This window comes from Mus musculus, chromosome 13, assembly GCF_000001635.26.
Source record: "Mus musculus strain C57BL/6J chromosome 13, GRCm38.p6 C57BL/6J".
NCBI classification, from domain to species: Eukaryota; Metazoa; Chordata; class Mammalia; order Rodentia; family Muridae; genus Mus; species Mus musculus.
Window position 1 is genome coordinate 12,565,292 of NC_000079.6, and position 24,152 is coordinate 12,589,443.

At 41.4% G+C, this 24,152-nt stretch overlaps 1 protein-coding gene across 4 annotated transcripts in view; it reads left to right on the forward strand.

The window, feature by feature from the left end:
- The first annotated feature begins 526 nt into the window (after positions 1–526).
- Positions 527–24,152, forward strand: part of Ero1b (endoplasmic reticulum oxidoreductase 1 beta) — a 43,716-nt gene continuing 20,090 nt past the window's right edge. For 2 of the 4 annotated variants that reach the window (XM_006516731.4, XM_006516732.3), the window contains exons 1-6: positions 528–887; positions 9,529–9,648; positions 13,885–13,968; positions 15,083–15,124; positions 16,378–16,460; positions 18,246–18,319. In XM_006516731.4, coding sequence (XP_006516794.1) covers positions 786–887; positions 9,529–9,648; positions 13,885–13,968; positions 15,083–15,124; positions 16,378–16,460; positions 18,246–18,319 — 505 coding nt within the window. In that variant the 5' untranslated portion in view covers positions 528–785. Of the gene's footprint in view, positions 888–9,528; positions 9,649–13,884; positions 13,969–15,082; positions 15,125–16,377; positions 16,461–18,245; positions 18,320–24,152 lie in introns of all 4 variants that reach the window. The other 2 variants (XM_006516730.4, NM_026184.2) reach the window with 2 other exon arrangements.

Below are 24,152 nucleotides of genomic sequence, written 5' to 3' on the forward strand. Positions count from 1 at the left end.
CCTTTAAAATGTATTATAGATTTTCTGGTGTTGGTAGAGGAGTAGTGGAGACACCAAGCAATGATACTTCTGGGGCATGTGACATGAAGGAGGTGCTGAAGACTTCCTGACAAGATGCCAGGTGGTTTTAGGTAGCTGCAGAGGTGAGAAAAAAGGCAAAGAAAGCTCTTGGGAATAGCAAGTCAAAGATTCGGCCGGCCTGGCGAGAAAATCCTGGCCCCAGTAGGTCAAGCGGTGACAAAGAGCTATTGGCATAGTGCCTGAAGACCTGCGGGGATGGGGGTGGACAGTCTTGTTTCTCAGAGCGACGAAACAGAGGTTCCACCACCTCAGGCCAACCCCTAAAACAGCACCCACTCTCCCGCCTGCTCCTGGGTGTTTTGGAGGCCTCGTGGTCCCGCCTCATTGGCCGCCGCGGAGCCCCGCCTCAGGGAGGCAGAGCGACCTCCGAGCCTGTAGTTCTCCATTTTCAAGACCTTCCCACTGTGGGGGGGCCCCAAGGGGCTACAGGGACTACAACTCCCAGAAGGCTTTGCGCAGAGGGCGTGATCATAACTGAGGACGCCGGGGGCGGGGCCTCCTGGGATGAAGCGGGGGCGCGCAGCACTGGTACATCAGTCGCTGCTGCTGCGAACGGTAGAGTGTTCCTTGCCCGAGACCGGCGCTCAGACCCCGGGTCCTGGAGGCTCCCGGCTCCCAGGCACTGCCCCCTGCTGTCGTCGTCGCGGCGGGCCGTCGTTCCCCAGCCCCGATCGGCCGAGGCGACGGCAGCGGCCGAGGTCACCATGAGTCCGGGGTTCCGCCGGGCCGTTACTGGGCAGGGGGCGGCGGCCGCGGTGCAACTGCTTGTCACCCTGAGCTTCCTCTCAAGTCTGGTCAAGACTCAGGTAAGCCCGAGGACCAAAGGCAGGGGACGGGTCACGCCGGCGTCGCCGAGAGGCCGAGGTGCAGGTGCGAGTGGCCAGCCAGGGATTGAGAACCGCGCCGGCTAGTGCGGGAAACGTCTGTAAAGCGCGGCGGGCGCGGGGACACGACACGCGTGGTGATGGTTTACGGAAGAGGAAGATGGTGACGGCCAGTAAGCGCTAGCGGCTTTATCTTTGTGATGGTGACGGGGAGACACAAGTCTTGAGTGGTGAAGGTGTTGGGGACACAAACCTCTGACATCCTTCCCTCAGATGACAGGGAGGCAGACCCTCCATCCTCTTCCTGGGCTAGAGGGGGCATTACTTCATTTCCTTGAACTTGTGCTCTAGAGATAGCTATAGGCATTACCCGCTTTATAATTATCCACCTGTCCTACGTATGCAAAGTGGCATGCCAGGTGAGCCCAGTTATGACACTGGAGGGCCTAGGCCCCTACTGTGGGCTTCTTAAGTCTATAGTGAGGCTTGCTGGCTGGACAGTCCGGTAGACTTTGACGTTGCCTTGGTTAGGCAGGTATTACTGAAGTGTTCACTACATACTCGAAAGCCAAAGCACAGCCTCTTGCCTTGAAAAGAGATAGGTTAGCTCTGCCTCTTTTAGTGAGGAAGGTTTGAACAGGTTGCCAGATGCTGCTATATCTTGTCTGCACCTGCTGCAAAGTGCTAGCTCGAAGAGCCAAAACCGAAGAAAAACAAAAGTGTCTCAGATGGCCTGATAATGAGGGGCATGCAGTTTGAAGCAATTAACACTCATTGCTAAGAGAAAAAAAAATGATGGTAACTGTGAGAGTAACCGTGTAAACATGTTTTTCTGCCTTGTTCATGGTGTTATGGTGTCCAGCATGAAGTCCTAGAATACAAGAATATTCTGTTTGTGTCCATGTGTGAGTTCTCTTGAATGATTTGATAAAAATAAACAGCTAGGAACAGTGGCATACACCTGTAGCCTCAGCTCTCAGGGGTAAAAAACACAAACAGTAGGAAAAACAGTAGGATTGCCGCAGGTTGGACGCTGGCCTACATATTGAGATTCTGGGTTAGCCAGGACTACATAGCAAGACCCTCTCTCAAAAAACTAAACAATGAACCAGTCAGAGAAAAGAAGGAAGAAAGGGAAAGGAAAAGAAACCTTTTGTTAAACGTGGAGCTTGCTGAGTCCATCTGGAACTGAGCAAGGAATCAGAATTTTAAACAAGCCTTGTAAGTGTCTGTGATGCAATTGTTCTTTCCACTATACTTTAGTCAGGCTTGGCAAACACTATGATAGGATTCTGGGTGTATCTATCAGATTTAGAAAAAATAAATTTCCTAGGCTGTCAATAGCAAAGTTACTTTGTAGTTACTAGTTTGAGTGTTTGACTTGAGTGGAGCTTACATTTAGAACTTTTAAATAAAGTCTGATTTCTTGTTTTCTTGCTTGATATATGTCATTAATTAATTGTATACTTTTAAAATCACTAGTCTAGAAGCTTCACTTAAGGTTTCTCTAGCTACCAATAATCACATGTAATTAGTGGTTTATAATGTACCTGTAATTCTATTTGTTGATATATATTTGTAATATATATATCAACAATAAAATATTTGTGCATTTCAAAGTAACACCGTGCCTGTCTACAAAAGTATATTTTGTTCTTCTAAATACAGTTTTGATGTCATTTTTAGATAGCACTTTAACCTGTAACATGTTTAATTATATATTACCTCATTTTATTTGGTACATATCATGTGTAAGGCTGTGGTGGTTAAGTGAAGTTCAGAGAGCTTAATTGGCTTATTAAGTTACATAAACTGGGGCCCTAATGTAGCCCTTTATGCTCTACCCAGCATTAACAAATCAGCATACTTGCTTCAGTGGACAGAAAAACAGAGACCAGACAATCAGAAGGTGGAACATAGACAGTTCCTCTACTTCTCATGCATCCTAAACTTGGGGGACGGGGTGTGCAGGGGGAGAAAGAGTAAAAGTAAGAGGAAGAATTAGAATTGTTGAACAAACACCTCTGTTCACAAGAAATCAAAGTCATTTAAGGAAATAGGTACTTTGCCTTCTATATTGAAAGCAGGAAAATGTTTTTGACTATGTGAGAGGATGTTCATTTGTATATCTGATGCCCCATTTTCTTATAAATGAAATGCAAATATGGTTCATGGCATGCTAACATACAGTTTTCCTGTAAAAGGATATTTCTGTCAAATATATTTGAAACCCTTTAAAATGCCCATCTGAGGTGGCATGAAATCAAGGAACACAGAGCTCCCCACTAAATGGAGGTCAGAAATGTGGGACTCATTCCACTACCCGGAGGATTTGTTTCTTTTAAACCTGAAGACCAAGCTTTTAGTCTCACAGCTTCGTGGAGGTAGAATTGGTAAGAAATAACACCAGTGTCTTCCCTAAAAATGGAAAAATCATAAGAGACCCCCAAAGAGATACATTGTTAGTGTAAGTGTGAATGGAAAATGAGCCCCATTTTGTGGAAAAGGAAAAAAGTTACGAAGAAGGGGCTGAAAACTCGGCTGAGAAGCTGTGACTGTGAGCAGCCCCTCCCTCACGTGCCTTTTCAGGCTTACTCTGTATCACTCGTGCTAGGATGAGCTTTGGCTAGAAGTGGAATTCACAGCAAGCCCAGGTTACCAGAGAGAGCAAATATCCGTTCCTCCTAGAGAAGTGTGTTTTCAACTCAAGGACTTAAGAGATTTCAGAGATAGTGTCCAGTGGAGTAAACAGCTAGGAGCGTGCCAAAAAAAGTTATCACAAGCCACAAGGCACTAGGTACCTTGAATCAGATACAAATAGCCCCCGGCTTATGATGGTTGAATTTTTGGCTTACGATGGTTGGACTTTTTTTTTTTTCTTTAAATTACACAGGTGAGAAAGCTATATCTGCTTAGTAGAAACTACTTCGTAATTTGATACTTTTTTTTTTCTGTTATGCTAGTTCTGTAATTTCAGTGCTAGGAAGGGACAGTGAGCAACAGTTCACCATCAGCTATGCCAACACAAGCATAATAAACAACTCAGACTCCACAAGTTGTCTCCTGAGGTTCTGATCCATGCTGTATGGTAGGCTATGTGTCTCAATTGCATTTCCATTTGATATTTTTGTTTTAGTGGGTTTATTGGGAGGGGAGCAATTTCTCATGGAAAGTTGAGGAACACCTATAAGTGGAAACACTCAAGACAATACCTTAGGCTCTGAAATTTTTAAGTAGGTAATTTAATATCAGTTTTAGTGTACTTAAGAAAAGCATAGAAGTATTAAACATCTAAAAGAATAGCCAGAAGGTTAAAAATAATGAAATTGACGTGTTCAAAGTAAAATTTAAGCCAAGTATGGTGGTATGCACTCATAATCTCAAGAATGAGTGAACAAAATCAGAAGTTCAAGGTTGGCTTTAGTTGCAGAGCCAACTCCTTGTTAGCCTGAGCTACTTGAGTCTCTGTCTCAAAAGACCAGCGGGGAAGGGAAGTAAGATTTAAAACTAAAAGGGTGAATTAATTAAATAGCTGATTATACCTAGCTTAAGAAATAACGGTTACAGATTTTCCTAAATAATCCTTTGTCACCCACTCTTCTGCCCTATCGGCTTCACGCCTAACAAAAGAGAATTTCCACAGAGTAATCCACTTCCTGGACTCTGTACCAACTGTTGTGATCCTGTTGGTTATAGCCATGGATGAATCATTCGTGCTCTTATAGCATGTGTTAGGGTCCATTTCTTCTTTTCTTCTCAAGGCTGTGGTTCTCGCCATGTTTTCACTTCCCCCACCTCATTAGTTTCTCCTTAACGAGCTGTCACTGTCATCCTAGCAGATGACCTTGGGTCTTGGTGCTGCGCTCTTGTCCTTGTTGAACACTTTTCCTGACTGAGCTGCCACCTGCCCCTTTTAATTTCTGTATCTGGAAAAATTCCTAGGCTGTCTTCATTTCATTTTTCCTGACTTGTTTTGTTTAACCTATTCATTACAGTCAGACTGTACCAAATTGTACTTCTACTGCCCTGAAATCTCTCTTGTCGAGGGTTCCCAGTGTCTTTCTTGCTAAGACTGTATAGTTCCTAAACCTCAGGTTCTACCTGTTGGAAGAATTGTTGTTACAGCTCAGCCTTTACTCACTTAAGTGCTTGCTTTGGTATCCAGGATGCTAACTTTTCTGGTCCACTTCCTCTGTAGTGGCCTCGTCTACTTTAGAACACTTGGCTTGTTTCTCCTCTGCCCTTGATCACCAGTCATTTGACCCTTGAGGTTTGTGTCTTTCTTGTTCATCTTATCTGAACACTTGGTTTTAAAAGCCCATCTGTACCTGAGTCTCAAGTTTATATTTGAAGACAAGAAATCTTAGTTGTAGACCACCGCATCTAACTTTTTATTCTCCACCATTTACATTTGGGTGACACACAACCTCAAGCGTCAGAATCAGAAAGAAATAAATGTAGGACATTATCATTAGGACAGAACTCCACTCTTCCCTCCTACCTCTTTGTTCTTGTTGGTTGGTAACAATTAAGCCATAGATTAATATTAGTATTCAGGGTGGCATGTCTCAACGGTAACTCCTGACCATTGGTGGTGAGATGCATACTTGATATAAAAACTTAGGAAGTCAATCTGCTGTCCTCTAATAAAGCTGATATGTGCTTAGAGCAATTTTACACCCAACATTATCACCTTGATAAACTCTTCCACATGTCTCCCAAGATATATGTACAAAGATGATTGCATAGGTTTTTTCTTTTTAGCAAAATTTATAAACAGTGTGGAATATATTTGTTTCCTGTGTTGCTATAACAAATTGCCACAGTTTAGTCACTCAAAACAGTGTAATGTTTTTAATCTTATGGTTTTGAGGACCAAAATCTGGAAATGAGTTTTACAGTGATAATATCCTTAATTTTATCAATAAGGTGGGAGTCCTGGAGGCTGTAAGAACTGTTTCTTGATTCTGCCAAGCTTCTAAGGGTGTCTTTAGTCTTTGCCTTGTGACTTCTTGTATCTTCACTGTCAGTATTGTAAACTCTTCTGATTTCTCCTGTACCAGTACCCCTGTCTCTTTCTGACAAGGAATTCATTTTGTTAACTCTATTGGTCTCTTTCTATTAATCCAATATAATCTTCATGCCTTAAGATCCTTAATCATGCTGGGCAGTGGTACAGCACACCTTTAATCCCAGCACTTGGGATGCAGAGGATCTCTGAGTTCGAGGCCAGCCTGGTCTACAGAGTGAGTTCCAGGATAGCCAGGGCTACACAGAGAAACCCTGTCTTGAAAAACAAAAACAAAACAAAACAAAACAAAACAAAAGATCCTTTAATCATATCTTTAAATTTTTCTTTAAAATTTGTATATTGTGTGTGTTTGCATGTTTGCACGTTCATGTATGCTTGCTTGCTTGCCATATACTAGCAGTATGTAGAGGTCAGAGGAGTTCTTTGTTTCCAACTTCATTTGGGTTCTAAGGATCAAACTCAGGTTGCCAGGCGAGCATCCTTACCCACTAAGCAATCTTGTCTGCCCTAGTCACATCTTTAAAGACACTTACTTTGTAAAAGAGTATCCTTCTAAGATTAGGTTTGTGCAATAGAATCTTCAGAATCAGGATTTTCATACCTTGGGCTGTTCTTCTGCATGGAACAAAATGGAATGGGTAAGCTGTGATTGTTCATATTATACAGCGTTTATATCAGGAAAAGTAAATGAGCTAGCTAGCTACACATAAAACTTATCATCATAGATGCCAAACTAAAATGTTAGCAAAAGCAACAGCTTTGCAGAAGAATTGAACTGAAATGACATTAATGTTACTAAAATGGGAATTGTGAGTATATTCAGGGATGCATTACAAAGAAAATCACAATAGTAAGCTTTCATTTATCCTCTAGGTAGCTGTACTTGAGAAAGAACTTCAGGAAATATTTGCATCTACATTTCAGACTTTTGGTGATAGACAGGTTTTACAAGTTACAGATGTGTGTTAACAGTAATTTATCCTTAGCACAATGAAAATGGCCTATGTGTGTGTGCACACATGGCATGGAGGCTAGAAGTTAACACTAGGTGCTTCAATCTTTTTTCCACCTCATTGAGTCTTGATGAAGCTGGAGCTCCGCAGTTAGAATGTCTGACACCAAGCCCCCAGCAAGCCTCCGTCTCAGCCTCCCCAGTGCTGTCTCCCAGTTTTATGTAAGTGTTGGAGACCTGCATTTAGGCCTTTGTGTTTGTGTGGCAAGCATTTTACTGACATCTGCCTCCCAGCCCCTGAAAATATTCAAGGAAAATAATAGTTTACAAACCAAAAGTTTTCAGCTTAAAAAGCCTTACTAAGAAAGAACAGTTACCAGATAAAGGGTTTTTGTTTTTTGTTTTTGAACAGGGTTTTTCTGGCTGTCCTGGAGCTCACTCTGTAGACCAGAATGGCCTCAAATGCAGACATCTGCCAGCCTCTGCCTCCTGAATGCAGGGATTTGAGGCATATGCTACCATGCCCAGATTAGAAAAGATATTTAAACTCACGCACACATGCACACAGGCGTGCGTGTATGCATGTACACACACACATGTGCGTATGTATATATGACTGCTGTGACTAGAGAACCTAGAAGCTCAATGAAATTTGAGAGTTAGTGACAGGATCCTAGGAAACAGAGAGATTAAGTGGGGAATTCCAGCCCTTGTTCCTTCTGTAAAGGTGACATGTTACTGTGTCCGTGTGGGATGGAGTTGAGAGAGACATTTCCACGCTGAGAAAGAAAAAAAATTGGCTAGAACTTCTGCTTCTGATCTCTGCTTCTATGTCTCCTCCTATCTGAGGGCTTCCTGAATACAACATTTAATAGGCAGAGTGCCATTGTTTTTAAAACCTTGAACTGACATAGTTGCAAGTTCATGTGCAGTTGTAGGAAAAAATACAGAGAAATACTATGTCATGGTACCAAGTTACACAATGGTAACATTTTATAAAGAGAGAGTTGTAAATAGGATGTTGCCATTGGTAGAATGATTTGATATTTTCCTGGTTCTGTGTATATTATTTGTGTGTACATATTCACATATTTTGGGGGGAGGGGGCTGTTTTTTTTTTGAGACAGCGTTTCTGTGTGTAGCCGTAGCTATCCTAGGACTCACTCTGTAGCCAGGCTGGCCCTAAACTCAGAGATTTGCCTGCCTCTGCCTCCCAAGTGCTGCGATGAAAGGTGTGCACCACCACTGCCCGGTTGTATTCACATTTTTATTATATTGTGTTTCATGCATTCACCACCACAATGAAAATATGGATCAGGCTATTCCCGTCAAGCATCTGTTCTGTTCCTATCTCCCTCCTCCCCTTCTCCTCCTCATTATTTCATGTCTGCATGCTTGCAATGAGTGGGTGTAGATGCTCAATTGAAGCATCTATCCTGTTCCATCATCACCATCATCCTCATCATCTTGGAGGCGAGGGTGTGGGTGCGTGTGGGTGCAGACAGACACACATGTCGAGGTCAGATGACACCTTTAGAAATTGCTTCTTCCTACTTATCATGGGATCCTGGGACTGAACTCAGGTCCTCAGGCTTGGAGGATAGAGGCTTTTACCTGCTGAGCCATCCTGTTCCTCCTCCAGCTTGCAGCCATCACACTTTCCACCATTTCCAAAGCTTTTCAGAACACTCTGTACCTGGAACCACAGCGTGTGAGTTTGGGGAATGCTGCTCTTTACTTAGGAGACGTCTCCCAGGGTCAATCCAAGTCGTGCATATATACGTACTGAGAGTCATTTTGAGTGAAGCTGAAGGATGTCTTTCAGAATCTTTTGGACTCAAAATTTACCTCATATGTACCTGTTTCTCTTCATGGATTCATGGAGTAGTGGGGAAGAACACAGACTTTAAAGACTGATAGATGTGGGAGTTAGGTTCCATGTATGTAAAACAATCATTGGAAGCTTGTTAAACCATGATTTTCTTACAGTGGGGGTTATTTACAGGATAGTGTTAAAGAGTAAATGATGTGACATACAAAAGCTCTTAACACCACATGTGGCACACAAATAGCAACCCAAAAGAAGGTGTAGGTGGCCTCAGCAGAGCATTACAGGCTGTGGCTTCTAGATTAGTCTGAATCCAGTGGCGGCTAAGATTTTTATTGATTGGGCAGAGGAAAGGCAGAAGTATCTTCCATTTTGAACTCTAAAAGAAGGATTGGTATTTCAAAGTAGGTATATGTAATTTTCCTGGATTTTTTTTATATTTAACTACTATACTTAAAAAGTGACTGCTTTAATGTTATAAGTCTTAAAAATACTTTTTATAGTAGTTCGTGTGTGTATGTATTGGGGACTGAATACACATGTGACATGGCATGCATATAAAAATCAGAGGACAAGTTTCAAGAGTTGGTACCCTCCTTCCACCATAGGAGGGAGATTGAACTCACATTGTCAGACTCGACAGCAGACCCTTTTACCTACTAAGCCACTTCATTGGCCCTAATGTTATAAACCTTAATCAGTAAAACTGGCCAACTTGAATGAATAAATTGTCTTTTAAAATAGTAGGTTTATTAAGGTGTAAACATTAGTAACTTGTATACCTTAGATCTTACTCATGTGTGTATTCTAGGTGACTGGAGTTCTGGATGATTGCTTATGTGACATTGACAGCATTGATAAATTCAACACCTACAAAATCTTTCCCAAAATAAAGAAGTTACAAGAACGAGACTATTTTCGTTATTACAAGGTAAGGTGGCAATTTTTAATTCTGTTAATCCAAAGTTTTCTATATAGTTGTCTGCAAATGTGACTTCTTTTATTATGTTTTTCAAAATCTTTGTAAGAAATATCATTGTGAAAAGCTTGTTTACAACACACACCAAGAATCAGAACTCTTCTTCTTATGTTTGGAAATTCTTCCTCTTTCAGTTTCAGTTTTGAGGTGACGATTCCTCCTGCCCACACGGACTTTGTCAGCCTCTGTGAGCACAGGTTATGTGCTCTGGACCTCACTGGCAGGCTGCAGCGGGGCACTGGGCTGGTATAATGGGCGTATCTTAAACACCACAGAGTAATAGGAGGTCACTGGTGCTCTTTGTGGGGACTGCAAACTAAGTCATGCTACAAGTAGAACATGCCTCCACCGTTAGTCTGTGGACTCCGTTTTTTAACCTAGCATGAGTCCTGGGCCTTCTAAAACATCAGTGGAAAGGCAGGAACGGTATTGGATGTACGTCAACAATTAGAACGAAAAAAAATGTAATTTTATATTTTTAAGGAGACAGTACTAAGGGGGTAGCCTAGTGAGTTAAAACAATTATTCATGTCTATTCATTGTACAAGGCAGTGGGCGACATGGTGGCCTCTTTTGGTTCAAGTCCATCCTGTGCTTTGACCATGTTCACTCTCCGTTTCTTCAGTCCCTCCCCTCTGTGTGTTGTACAGTCTATTTTATAGCTATTTTTTAAAGCTATGCTTGGCTTTCCCTTAATCTTGTTCTTGCTCTTACGATTTGACTGGTAGATAATTTGGTTTTTATTTTAATTTGTTCTAAATTTTAAACCTGGTTTCTTTTTTAATCATGACTCTGAATAGATTATCTTAGTTCTTTAAATATTTTTGAGGGTGAAATTTTTAGTTTTTGGCAATTGTAGATTATCCAAGAAGATAAATTAGAAAATTACAAATTGGGACTCCATCCCTTTGACTACAGATACAACGAATATCCAGAAAGCAGTAAATGTTTCTTCTCTGTACAGAATCTGTTGAGAATGCAGCTGGTAGATTTATTTCAAAGATAAATCTTTACCTAAAACTGTGGCTGATCTTTGGGTATTTTTCATATAAATAAGATCGGTGCTCATGAGTTCCTGCATGACAGGAGTGGCTGTGTGTATAGACGTGTCCTTCATAATATTAGATAAACCAAAAAGAAGTTGTTACTTCAATGGTTTGAAAATGGTTGAACATGTCAGTTTCTTATGGTCCAGTCTAATCCAGTGGAAACTTTGTGTTGCTGTCAGGCACTGTGCTTTCATGTGGGGTCCAGGTACCATTTCCTCTGACTCTGTCCCAACCCTCTCTCAGCACATCTCTCTGTGGGACTGCATCTTCTATTTCTGTATTCACATAAGGCCTGGCTCATTGAAGAATTGAACTTTTAGATGAATGGATATCTCATTTAATCTTCATGTGAAATTTTTGTTCCTATCTACATTTTTAAATTGAAGAAATAATAGGCCTGGGTATCCTAAGTAGGATACTTTTGTTGACTAAAAAAACCCGTAAGTTTAAGAGAGAAGATAATTGAGACGTTTACAAACTTCAAAGACAAAGTGAAGTGGTACACATCAGAAGGATGAGAGAAGAGCAGGCGCGGATGGGCCTTCTCTTCATGGTAACACCAGAACTGCAGAGGTGGGTGGTTGACTGAGAGTAACTAGGCAAGCACTGTTACCCTGAGCTGTAGCATCAGCCCTTCAGGCCAAATGAGCTATTTTCCCATCTTGTTCTTGTTCTTTATAAAAGAGTCAAATTTCTGGAGGAGTGAATCATGACTGGTCCAGGAAGCCATGTGCTACCTTTACCAAAAGAAGAAAAGATACCTTGGGTGGCAGTGCTATTCCAAGGAGCATGAGGGATCATTGTTTCTGAAAGGAAATTAGAAGGCTGTTACAGGAGAAGGGAAAATGAGAGCTAAGGCAAAAATAACAGTGTGGCCAATCAACATAGACTTGTTTAGAAATGCTTTAACACGATAAGGTTGTTCCATATATGACCAATCCATGCCTGTCTCCCAAGAGGGTGTAGCCCTGATCTTGCTGATGCCTTCATCTCAGAAACAGGCAGGGATTTGAGAGAAAGATGCTCTGCTTCTAGTTCTGCCTGCCTGAGAGATAAATAGAAACATTTATCCATTCACAGTATGTTAACTAGTGAGAATCTAAGAGAAATTGATTTCAAACACACATATACAATCTAGGAATTTGGGGAACAAGGCGCTGCTGGAGGTGGAAGTAAGCTCCCACCTTTGCAGCTAGGCAATTGATTGGTCACACCGATGACCTCTAGTCTTGTACTGTGGATTCAGCAGTGAGTAAGACAAAGCTTGCGTTCTGCTTAGGGAGAAAAACAATAAAGAAGTCGATATTGAACTGTATTGCCAGATGTAAGGTGGTTACTATAGAGAAAATAAAGCAGGAGCAATGTAGATGGCGTGAGGATAAGGAATACAGAGATAGGTAGCCTTGCTTTGATGAAGTGATCAGGAAAGGATGGTGTTCATGCTAATGTGATATTTGAGCAAAGACCTTTCTAATGTGAAAGTATAAGTGGTGGGGAGATCTGGGGAAAGCACTTCAGGGAAGTTGAGTGAATAGATTTAAGAGTTTAGACACAGAAGTAAGCTTCGTATATTTGAGGAACTAGAAGGCAACTTAGGCCACAGAAAGCAGGTGAATGAGAAGGAGGATTGGAGAGAGAGGTAGGGACCAGCTTTAAAAACGTGTTTCTAGCTGCATATGTAGCAGAAGATAGCCTAGTCGGCCATCAGTGGAAAGAGAGGCCCATCGGTCTTGCAAACTTTATACGCCTCAGTACAGGGGAACGCCAGGGCCAAGAAGCGGGAGGGGGTGGGAGGGTATGGGGGACTTTTGGGATAGCATTGGAAATGTAAATGAAGAAAATACCTAAAAAAAAAAAAAGTAATGTAAAAAACAAAAACCAAAACCGTGAACGTGAACACATGGCACACACACACAGACATGATACAGAAATATACTGAGGGTTGGTTACATTTGAAGTACTACTTTAGAGTACTAGTCTAGTCAGGGTCTGCTGCTGTCAAGAGTGAGGTCGAGGAACAGTAATTCAGACAAAGAGAATGGGCAGTATAGAGATAGGCTTTGGGGCTTACAGAGCCCTGTATATCAAGTAAAAATGCAGTGTGATAGATGAGGTAAGAGAGGCAGGTGACAATTGTTACATAGTGTGTGTAGAGCTGCTGCAGGGATAGAGAGCTGAAAATGCACAGGACGGTTCTGAGCAGTCATGGGAAAGGTCTGCCTTGGTTTTGATGTAACTGTTGCTGAGTGCAATAGGTGGGGGCGAAGGAGGGAAACTATTGCAGACCCTTGGGCAAGAGACTCGATGGTGATGGAGGTGGTAGAAAGTAGCAAGGGAGGAAACAGAAAACTGTCTGGGTTTTTAGCTTGGGCAATACATCTGTAAGTCGTGTGGGATTATCAACTTCCTGTTGTATGAAGACTATGGGAACTGGTGTTTACCATGTATGTGACCTCTACACGTATTGTCCATTCTTTTTCCACCAAAAATGGTGGAACTGGTGGTTCTTCATTTTTAGCACCATCAAAGCTCTCCATTGCTGTAGCCAAATGCACACTTCCCCACCTTTCATCTTCCTAAAACATGGTCTCCTCAGAGGCTCCATCCATCAGCACTGTGACTACAAAACTCTAGGCTCTCCTTTGGAACACACACTACAATTTGCAATGAAATAAACATGTGAGTACTTGATTTTTCTTTAGGATATTGTAAGTCCTAGAAGAGAAGGCTCTCGTTGGCCTTGAGCCTAGTCTGGTGTCTGACAGCTAGCCAGTGCTTAGCACATACTAAGGTCGCGCTGAAGCCCTAAGGCTAAGGTGGTCGTTGGTGTTTGGGGAATGAGTATTAAAGTCATTCGGAAATGCTGCCCAGTGACAACTGTGCTTCAAACAAGCAGTGAACTTGACTGCTGTCCCTCTTTTGCAATGACAGAGAACCTATGGCCATTAAAAGCTAACACTCCGTCCAAGTGCCTGCATAGCCGTAGTCACTTACTGTCTGCACCATGTACACGCTGCAGGATCAAGCAGCTTCCCCCTCCCCATCACTACTGTGTCACTGTGCCCAACACAGTGACATCTGCAAACTGTCTGTAATTACCATGCCTGATCACTAATGTTGATTTGTTCTTCCTGGAAAGGTTAATCTGAAACGACCATGTCCTTTCTGGGCAGAAGATGGCCACTGCTCAATAAAAGACTGTCATGTGGAGCCCTGTCCAGAAGTAAGAGTATGATAATGGGGAGTGGGAGGGGGTGGGCTGGCTTCTTGGCTTTTAAAAAATCATACCCCGTTGCCAGTATTCTTGTGTTTGGACTTGTTAGAAGAGTCATAAGCTTTCAACTCTTATGATTAGAGTTCTTAAAAGATCGGTTGAGAAATTCGTGTATCCAGTGGCGTTGGTGATGCGGTGTGGACATAGGTCTGATTCTAAATGGGAGGAAGATCAGAGGCTTAATCTAGGATTAGACCTACAAGGGCTCTATTGAATCTGCATCTTGTTTCATAGGCAAAAAGAGAAGTTTTGGACCTTAAACTTCAATTTTTTTTTTTTTTTGGTTTTTTTCGAGACAGAGTTTCTCTGTATAGCCCTGGCTGTCCTGGAACTCACTCTGTAGACCAGGCTAGCCTCGAACTCAGAAATCCGCCTGCCTCTGCCTCCCAAGTGCTGGGATTAAAGGCGTGCGCCACCACCGCCCAGCATAAACTTCAAATTTAAATTGGGAATTTCAGTGCGTGAAGTAGGAAAATCCACTTAGAGGTTTTCAATACTTTTTTCTTTAAAGGTTGTGTTTACTACCAAGAGAATGTTACATTCCAGGTAGGGTTATGTATGTGTGAATCTCAATGCTGGCTGGCTCATAATAGGTTTCTAAATTGAGTGTTTTAATCATAAGTTCAAGCGATCAGTTACTTTCCATATGTAGTGCATTATAGCCACTTCTGTGGTACATTTCTAGTAAGAAATAAACACAGTGTTTATTTTTAAATTCAAAACAAGGGCTGGAGAGAGAGAGAGAGAGCATTTGCTGCTCCTATAGAGGACTTGGCTTTAGTTACCAGTACTCAAGTGGTAGCTTAGAACTACCCATAACCACTGTTCAGGAGACCCAGTACTGTCTCAGCTGCCATAGACGGCAGGCAAACATGAGGTGCATGTGTGTACATGCTGGAAAGCACTCATACACATAAGACATAACTTTTAAAAAGAGAAGTCAAACATAGGAAGCAAACTACAGATGCGTTTTGAGATCAGTGTCCTTTTGTTCCTTCCTTTCCCTGATAGTAACTGGCCCTCTGACTATCTTTTAAGTAATGGTCTTATTTTTCTTTTAAAGAGTAAAATTCCAGTTGGAATTAAAGCCGGGCGTTCAAATAAGGTGAGTTACTCTTCTTCCTTGACTTTTTTCGGATAGTGGGGACAGTAGAGAGCCATGAGTCTACCTGGAATGGGGGGTTGAGGGACTCTTGGCCTCAGAGTTCAAAATGTTAACTCTTGAATCAAGCAGTGAGGTTATGCATGCCTAGCTTCTTTTGAAATTATATCTGTTTTCAGAATCTCTAAATAGGAAAACTCTCAATTGTAATTGCAGCAGAAATACTAGTAACGATTTTAATATTCTGTTTCAGTTAGTATTTGTTAGATTCAGAATTTATTGTATAAAAAAAGTATTCTCAAGCTATTTTGAGCCAAGCACTTGGAAATGGTGTTAAGATAGTCACTATACTTTTTATTTTTATTTATTTCCGGATAAGCTATGCTCTTAGCTGGCAAGTAACTCTCATCTTCCAATGTTGCACATACCTGGAGATTTCCCACTCTCGCTGCCTCCCTCTTCTTTACTGTGGCCCTGTGCAGCCATCTATCCCATGTACTGATGCTCACTGCACTTCCCCGACACCATGTTAATCCCATTTTACTTACTCTTCCCTAGAGCCAGCCATTTTCTGAAGTGACTTAAGTGGTTCTACTCTTATTCCATATGTATCTGTCTATAAGTAACACTTTCAGAGTGTGTGTCCTCAGTACTATATAGATTACTTTATGGAAAGTGAAAAACAATTTATTAATATAAATTCCTTCAAGTTGGAAATACTTTTAGTTTGTATTTGGCTCAGTGCTTTTGCTTGTAAAGCCTCTTTCTCTGTTTACACATTGGCTCTGCATGTGGACGTTTCAGGCATTCTAGTTTCTTGCTCTTGCAGTGAAACACTGGCATTTTTGTACCTGGTCTCATTGTGTGCACATGAAAGTTTCCCTAGTATTGTGTATAGAAGTGATGCTGGACCATAAGAGCTGAGTATCTCAGCTTTTTAAAGTGATACAATACACTAAGATGTTGTAATATTAAAAAACAAATTTGCCTTGGGTTATGGTCTAAGTTGAAGACTGCTGTTCTAAGGATTTATGTGTTTGTAAAACTCTAGATACATATTTATCCAATTTTGCTACCCAATGACAACATCACTAGCACACTATTGCATTTTAAATGCCTTTGCTCACTTAATGGTAGAGATTCATGCCTTTTTAAAAAAGTCTAACTGTAAGGATTTTGATAATAGAATGTGTCATCGTTGACTGCTAAAGAAGAGCTAATCACTGTCATTTAACTACATCTGAGCTTTCTTGTAGTACTCGCAAGCAGCAAACAGCACCAAAGAACTGGATGACTGTGAGCAGGCTAACAAACTGGGCGCCATCAACAGCACGCTAAGGCAAGTTTAGTTGTACTTTGTTTATATCAGTCCCTTTGTGTAATTTTTTTTTTTTTTGAGACAGAGTTTCTCTGTGTAGCTCTGGCTGTTCTTGAACTCACTCTGTAGACCAGCCTGGCCTTGAACTCACTCTGTAGACCAGGCTGGCTGACATCAGAGATCTGCCTGCCTCTGCACTACCATCACTGCCCAGCTTATGATTTTGATAGAACATTTTTTACTTAATTGTTACATTTTCAGCTAATAACTTCTAAAAAGAACAATGTCCACAGTTGCATTAAATGTTGCATCCTTTGTCCTATTTTGTCCTCGGTGGTAACACCAGAGGATGAGTGGACTGCAGGGCTTTTCTGCTCTTCATGAACATTGTGCGGAAGGAGCTGAGCCCTTGAGTCTTTAATAGGCAGGAATCCAGGCTGTGTATTTGCAGTAATGAAAGCTGCTCGCAACATAATTTAAGTTTTATAATTTTTATCTGATGACTTTTTCTTATTTGCTCTACACAGAAACTTGCTTTTGAAGGTCAGAATAATTTATAATCTCGGATTATTCAGTATAAAGTGACATCAGTGTGACTTGTAGTTGGGATGCAATACTCATACATTCTTTTAAAACTTTATTTGTTTAGATTTATATTTATAAACTATAATTGCTATTAAATCATAAAGTTGGTGGTCTTTATTAGTATCTTTGTAATAGGGCGATAATAGCCTATATTATTTATTATTAAAACTTTAATGTAGAAAGGTGAAAGGATGATATAAAAACAGCTACAAACTCACTCTTCAAATGAATGCCACAATTTTAAGTAATGTTTGTTTATGGGGCTATGGCCTGAGCCCAGGGCCTCACCTGTAATAGTTGAGTGCTCTGCTGCATGCCCACATGTATAAATACACATACATACATACACACACACACACACACACACACACACCCCACACGCACGTGTGCCCTACGTATAAGAGGAACAGGGAGAGGTATCCTGGTTCTGCATTTCTCTAACAATTAGTAGTATAATTTTAAACAACTTTATTTTTAAGTCTAATTGGCAACGCAGTGTGATGTGCATATTTGAAATACACAGCTTCATGGCTGGACATTTGTACATATGCCACCTCCACTTCCCCATCTCATGTCTCCTCACATGTTTTTACCTGTTGTGTTGGACTGGGAGAGGGGAACAGTGCGGCACCAAGCTGGGTGGTGCACACCTGCAATCCCAGCACTTTGATGGTGGGGATGAGAGCATTGGGGGTTTATGAAGCCAGCCTAAGTCACACAACACCGCCCTATTTTGAAAATCCAAGGATTGGAGAGTCAATTGTGATAAGAGGACTAGTCTGGCATGCAGAGTGTGAGCCAATGCGTCATGAATTAGTCAATATAATAAAGTTCCTGGTATTTGGGGTTCCTATGAATATAGAAGCAACTTACATTTAAAGAATTCAAAAAACAAATTGAACTTCTGTTTTTTTAAAAAAAGTACTACAATTTGTCAGTTGGAATGGTAACCTTGAGTTTTGTATGTGTTTATTATATAAGTTGTAAATTAAATTTAAATTACTGAACTAGGGCTAAGAATTATTTTAAAGTAGTGAGGCAATATAAACAAGCCATGGAAAGTGGTGACAATGCCTTTATAATTTCTTAGTTTAACTACTGCTAGAATTTAGGGAATTTATGGCTTCATCTTCTGAAGAAATTATCTTTATTTTTGTTCACTAGAATACAATGTTAAAATTTCAGCTCCAAATATATATATTTTTTTGTTTCTTTCCATAGTAACGAAAGCAAAGAAGCGTTCATTGACTGGGCGAGATATGATGATTCGCAGGACCACTTTTGTGAACTTGATGGTAATCAAATAAGTTGTCATTGTCACTTTACCCTGAAGTTTTTTGTAAGACATTTGAACCATTGAAAATATGGCCTGAGTTAGTGCTGCAACATCGGGTTTTTCCGTGGACATTACTATCGATAGTTGCATTTATTGAGAGAGTATGTTTGAGGTCCTGTACTAAGTACTAGAGATATGTTATTTCTTTCTGATCTTTACAGCTTTCTTTAGATGTGTATTGTTCCATGGCTGAGAAACTTGAGCCTCAAAAAGCAAATAATTTGCTCAAGACCACATAATAGCAAGAGGTTGAGGCATGGTTCAGTCCTAGATCTGAGTCCCAAGCCTGTGTTTTTAACATTCCAACGTGCCGTCTCCTGTGGGCCTTCACTTTAGATCACTTGGTTCTCGTTCTGTGAACAGGCCATGAACAGGTCTACTCAGGGTGAGCTACTCCCTGCAGTACTGGGGAGGATTCTGACTTAACATCCTCATAGCCCTCTCCTTCCAAGCATCCTTGGAAGGGTGATTGGCAGGCTCTGGCCAGCCAAGTGACTGCCACTTAGCAAAGAGAATTACAGTAACTCAAATTTTCCAGAGAGTATTTCCACCGTGCTGTGTATTCAAATCATTCCTTTGACCTCTCCCCACTTTGTACTGTAGTGTTAACTTGTGTAACGTGGGAAAGAACAATGAGCCCCAACCTACACAGGTGGAAATGGAACTCGGGAAGCAGAAACTTCCCAAGTCCTTTAGCGTTCTCAGGTGGTTATACTCCTTTGTAAAGATTTGAAGAGGATTCTCAGATTGTCTTAGTTTTCTTTTCTTTTCTTTTTTCTTTTTCTTTCCAGACAGGGTTTCTCTGTGTAGCCCCTGGCTGTCCTGGAACTCACTTTGTAGACCAGGCTGGCCTTGAACTCAGAAATCCGCCTGCCTCTGCCTCCTGAGTGCTGGGATTGAAGGCGTGCGCCACCACGCCCGGCTTGTCTTAGTTTTCTATTGCTGTGATAAAATACTTCAACTAATGTAACTTATAAAAGAAAGCATTTACTTGGATTTAAAAGTTTCAGGGGGCCCGAGTTCATGGTGGCAGAGTGAGGGCATGGCGGCAGGAATAACTAAGAGCTCACATCTTGAACCTCGAACACAGAGCACAGAGAGGGAACACCAGGAATGGTTGGAGTCTTGAAAGATGAGCACCTACCCCCACTGACTCACCTCCACCAAAAAAGCCACATCTTCTGATCTTCCAAACAGCTCCTCTAATGGTACCAAGTATTCAGACATGAGTGTAGGGGACCATTCTCATTCAGATGACACAGAACTATGCTCTAATACACTTAGATAAGTTACAGAGGGCTTTTGCTGTAGCAGAATCAAGATGAGAGCTGAGAGCTAGAGTGTTCCCATGACTGGATATACCAGTATAGAACCAGAGCAATGTGAAATGTCCCCATTGGGAGGCTTAGAGTAGGTGGTTTTGTTAGAGACACTTTCTGTGGCTGCTGTCATCTCTATTTGAGTGGAAGTACCTCAAGTAGTTGGCATTGTTTATTTTATGTCACTATTCTTTCATTTGTTCCGGTTGACAACTCAAGTATGCTGAGTGCCACAACTCATGCCTGTGATCTCTGTACTTGAGATGTGGAGGAGGAGGGAGGATCAAGACCCCAAAGTCACCCTTGACTACAGTTAGTCTAGCTACGTAAGAGCCTCATCTTAAAAAGATGAGCCAAACAAAAAAACCCTACTATCATCACTTCTTTCAATTAAAAATTAAGCATGGAGACTTTCATATTAATGTATTCTGTGAATATATATTACACTCAAAATAGGCATTTCATGGAATTCTCAGGGTTGGCGATATGGCTTGGTGGGTAAAGCGCTCGCCTTGCAAGCCCAGGGACCTGGGTTTGAATCCTCAGCAACTATGTAAAGCTGGACATAGTGAAGAGCAAGAGATCTTACCTCAAAGTAGAGGGCAAGGACAGACAGCCACAGTTGCCCTCTGATCCCTACATGCATGCTGTGGCATGTGCGAGCGCGTGCACACACACACACTCCATACATGGGGTTAAAAAAAATAGCTCACCACCAATACCAGTATCCTATCAGTCTGCAGGATGATTGTTAACACAGAAGTTGACATATTAGATAACCTGTAATATAGTGTTAACAATTTTTTTTGGTTTTTGTTTTGTTTTGTTGAGATAGGGTTTCTGTATAGCTCTGGATGTCCTGAAACTCGCTCTATAGACCAGGCTGGCTTTGAACTTGAGATCTGCCTGCCTCTCCCTCCCAAGTGCTGGGATTAAAAGTGTGCACCACCACCCAGCACTTGTTTGGTTTTTTTGTTTATTTATTTGTTTTGTTTTGAAGACAGATTATCTCTATTTTGCCCTGACTACCTTGGAACTCATTATATAGAACAGATTAGCTTTGAAGTCTTAGAGATCCACCTGCCTCTGCCGCCTGAGTGCTAGGAAAGGTATGTGGCACTGTCTTAGTCGGTGTTTTATTGCTGTGAAGAGACACCTCGATCATGACAACTCTTATAAAAAGAAAACCTTTAGTTGGGGTTTGCTTACAGTTTCAAAGGTTTAGTCAGTCAGTTATCCACATGGTGGGGAACATGACAGCAAGCAGGCAGACATGGTAGCTGAGAGTTCTACATCTGGGTCCAAAAGCGACAAGAAGAGAGAGTACCACTGGGCCTCATTGGGCCCTTGAAACCTCAAAGCTCACCTCCAGTGACACACTTCCTCCAACAAAGCCATCCACCGAATCCCTCTTAAGTAGCACTACTTCGTAACAACTAAGCATTTACATATATGAACCTACGGGGGCCATTCCTGTTCAAACCACCACAGCCACCGTGATCATTTTAACCAGTTTTTGTTTGTTTGTTTGTTTGTTTTAAATACTGTTTTCACAGGACTTGCTGGCATACACCTTTGAGAGACAAAGACAGGCAGATCTCTTTTTGAGGTTAGCCTACTCTACTAAGTAAATTCCAGGACAGCCAGAGATATTCAAAGAAACTCTGTCTTGAAAAAAAACAATCAAACCAAAGAAAAAATAAAAACAAAAAACAAAAAGCCAAACCCCACATTGGTTTCTTAAATTGTACATATGGAAGGTATGTCTTGTGAGTATATTTATTTAGGCAGGTCTTTAGAGCCCAGTAGCTCTCTTACTATAGCTGCTCTAGCCTCCTTGCTCTGAGAGGCCCTAGTTCTGCCTCTGGCATGCTGGAGTTATATAGGTGGCCACCATTCCTGTCAAACATTTACCTGGTTCTTTTGGGACACCAACTCTGGTCCTTATGCTTTCAGGACAAGTGGCTTATCCACTGAGACACCTCCCTAGCTCTACTTTAAGATTTAAGATTATGAACTTGAAACACTTATGGCTTTTATATAACTTTATGCATATGAAGCTATGCTGCATACTCTTACTCTGAATAGCAGTGTCCACCTGTGCCCCAGTGATGTTTACCTGTCATTTGTCATTGTTGCCAGGATCCAGGATTGTTGTTTAGATGTGCCTGTTGTATTAATGTCAGTGGATTAAAATTAAAACCTCAAGAATATTCACTCAAGTGTATTCATGAAAATACTTGCATGCACCTGTTTCTGATGTCTTAGTGGTGTTTCTTTCTCTGTGTGGAAGGAAGAGAATGCTATAGGTCAAGAAGTAGGTTTTCAGTACTTTTGTGGTTTAATACCCACTAACTCGGGGGCTCTCTCTGTTCCCCTGCTAGCATTATACACAGCTAGTTGCTTCCCTCCGTTCATATTTCTGCTCAGATGTCACCTGTTTCCCCCAGGCCCCACACTGGTGGTTTCTGCCCAGCCCACTTTCCAACATGTACCTACAGCCTGTTACCCAGGAGGTTTTGTTTGTGTGCTGTCTGCCTTCTTCAGTTAGACTGATATACCTGTGGACAAGAGCTTGGTCTTTGACTCAGAGATGTAATGTCCAGACTCGTATGTGGACATGGAAGTCCTTAATGAATACTCGGCTAAATGAACAATTGGCCTAAATAGGGTGATGGGCAGGGCGTGTTCATTAATAATTTGAAAACACTGTTCAAAGTAATCGTTTCCAAATCTGGCTGTTACGATTACTTGAACTTCATAAACTATGGATCCTCCTCAAGTGTGCAGACCATGCTTTTATAGCGAATTTGGAACAAATTAGATAAGATTGGCAATGGACTTATAAGCTCAACCAAGAACCTTAACATGTTTAAATCTGTAACGTATGCAACAAGTCTGCACTCACTGTGAGCTGACCCAATGTTACACTGTGTTTTAAGAAAGTGCCTGGGTTGTGTTTGGTACACTAGAAAATGAGGTGAAACCTCATACCACTGCTACTAAGTTAGGACAGTTAAAGAAAAATTCATTTGGAACAACGCTACATTTGAGGGAGGACATATTAATCCAGTCTGATAAATTTGCAAAATTACGAAGGGCAGAATCCCAATCTCTGGATCCTTAGATAATAGTTAGCGTGGCAAAATAGAAAAGATAGCTTTGTAGGAGGAAGAAAACTTCCAGGGAGAGGGGCATAGGGATTATAAGCCAGTGAGAATTAGGTAGGATCAATGTCCTAGCAGACCTGGGTGGAGAATGGCCGGCCTCAGCACCACTGTGGGAACTTGCTGCATCACTCACTCTGGAGAGAAGGCAGTCCTCATCAGTGTAGGGCGGGGCTTTTCAGTAAATACCAAATAGAAATCTTAGGGTTTTGTAGACCCCCATCTCTGTGGCACTCTCTCAGTGCTGCCAGGGTGATGTGAAAGCAGCCCGTGACCACCACCCCTCCCTCCCAGCAGCAGCCACGTGAGGCGCGTGGGTAGCTTGCCAGCTCCCTTACGTGAGCTAACAAATCCTACCCTTTTGTGATTTGAAAAAAGTATTAAAAGATGTTTTAACTGAAAGAAAACCGAGAACAAAAATTTTATTTAATGAGTTAAAAAAAAACTTGATATAATTGCTTATACACTTTTTTTTTTAAACTTCCTTAAAGTTCTTAGATGATTTGAGTGTGGGTGTACACATTCGTGGTGCTGAGTATCAACCACACATGCTAGGCAAGTATGGTTTCATTGAGCTACATTGCTGACCCACTAAAATATATTGTAAATCGTCATGGTTTGATGTCATCAGTGTAGGGCAGGGCTGGACAGGGCTTTTCAGTAAATACCTTTTCTTTATAGTTGTTGAATGGGTTTTCTGTGGTAAGGAGACTGGTGCAAGTCCTACCTACACACTCATAGCAGACCCTGCCCATGATATATAAGAATATATGTGTATAAATATATACATGCATATATTTAAAATGAATATATGTCTATACATATGCATATATATATATATATCAGAGAATACATTAATGACATTCAGTGATATTCAAGAAGTTTTATTTATAACCAAATCTGCTTTACAGAGTTTAAAAAATAGCTCAAAGAATTAAAAATATGTAACTGATGCTAGAGACATGGCTCAGCAGTTAATGGCTGCTCTTACTGAAGACCTGGGTTCAATTTCTAGAACCTAGATGGCCGCTCACAGCTGTCTGTAACTCCAGCTGCAGGGGATCTGGCGCCCTCCTTTGGCCTTTGTTGGAACTGCACGATGTGGTACAGAAGCATACATGTAGGCAAAATACCCATATGTAAGGTTTTAAAGATGAATGACACAGAAATTAGAAATAAAATGAGAAAGCCATTCTGTTCCTGCCCAGGCCTCTGCTCCCTGAAGTGTGCTCAGTAAAATTGTCTTTTTATTACTCTGGAAAAAATAGAAACTAAATAGTACATTTTAACATATTGTTTAATCACA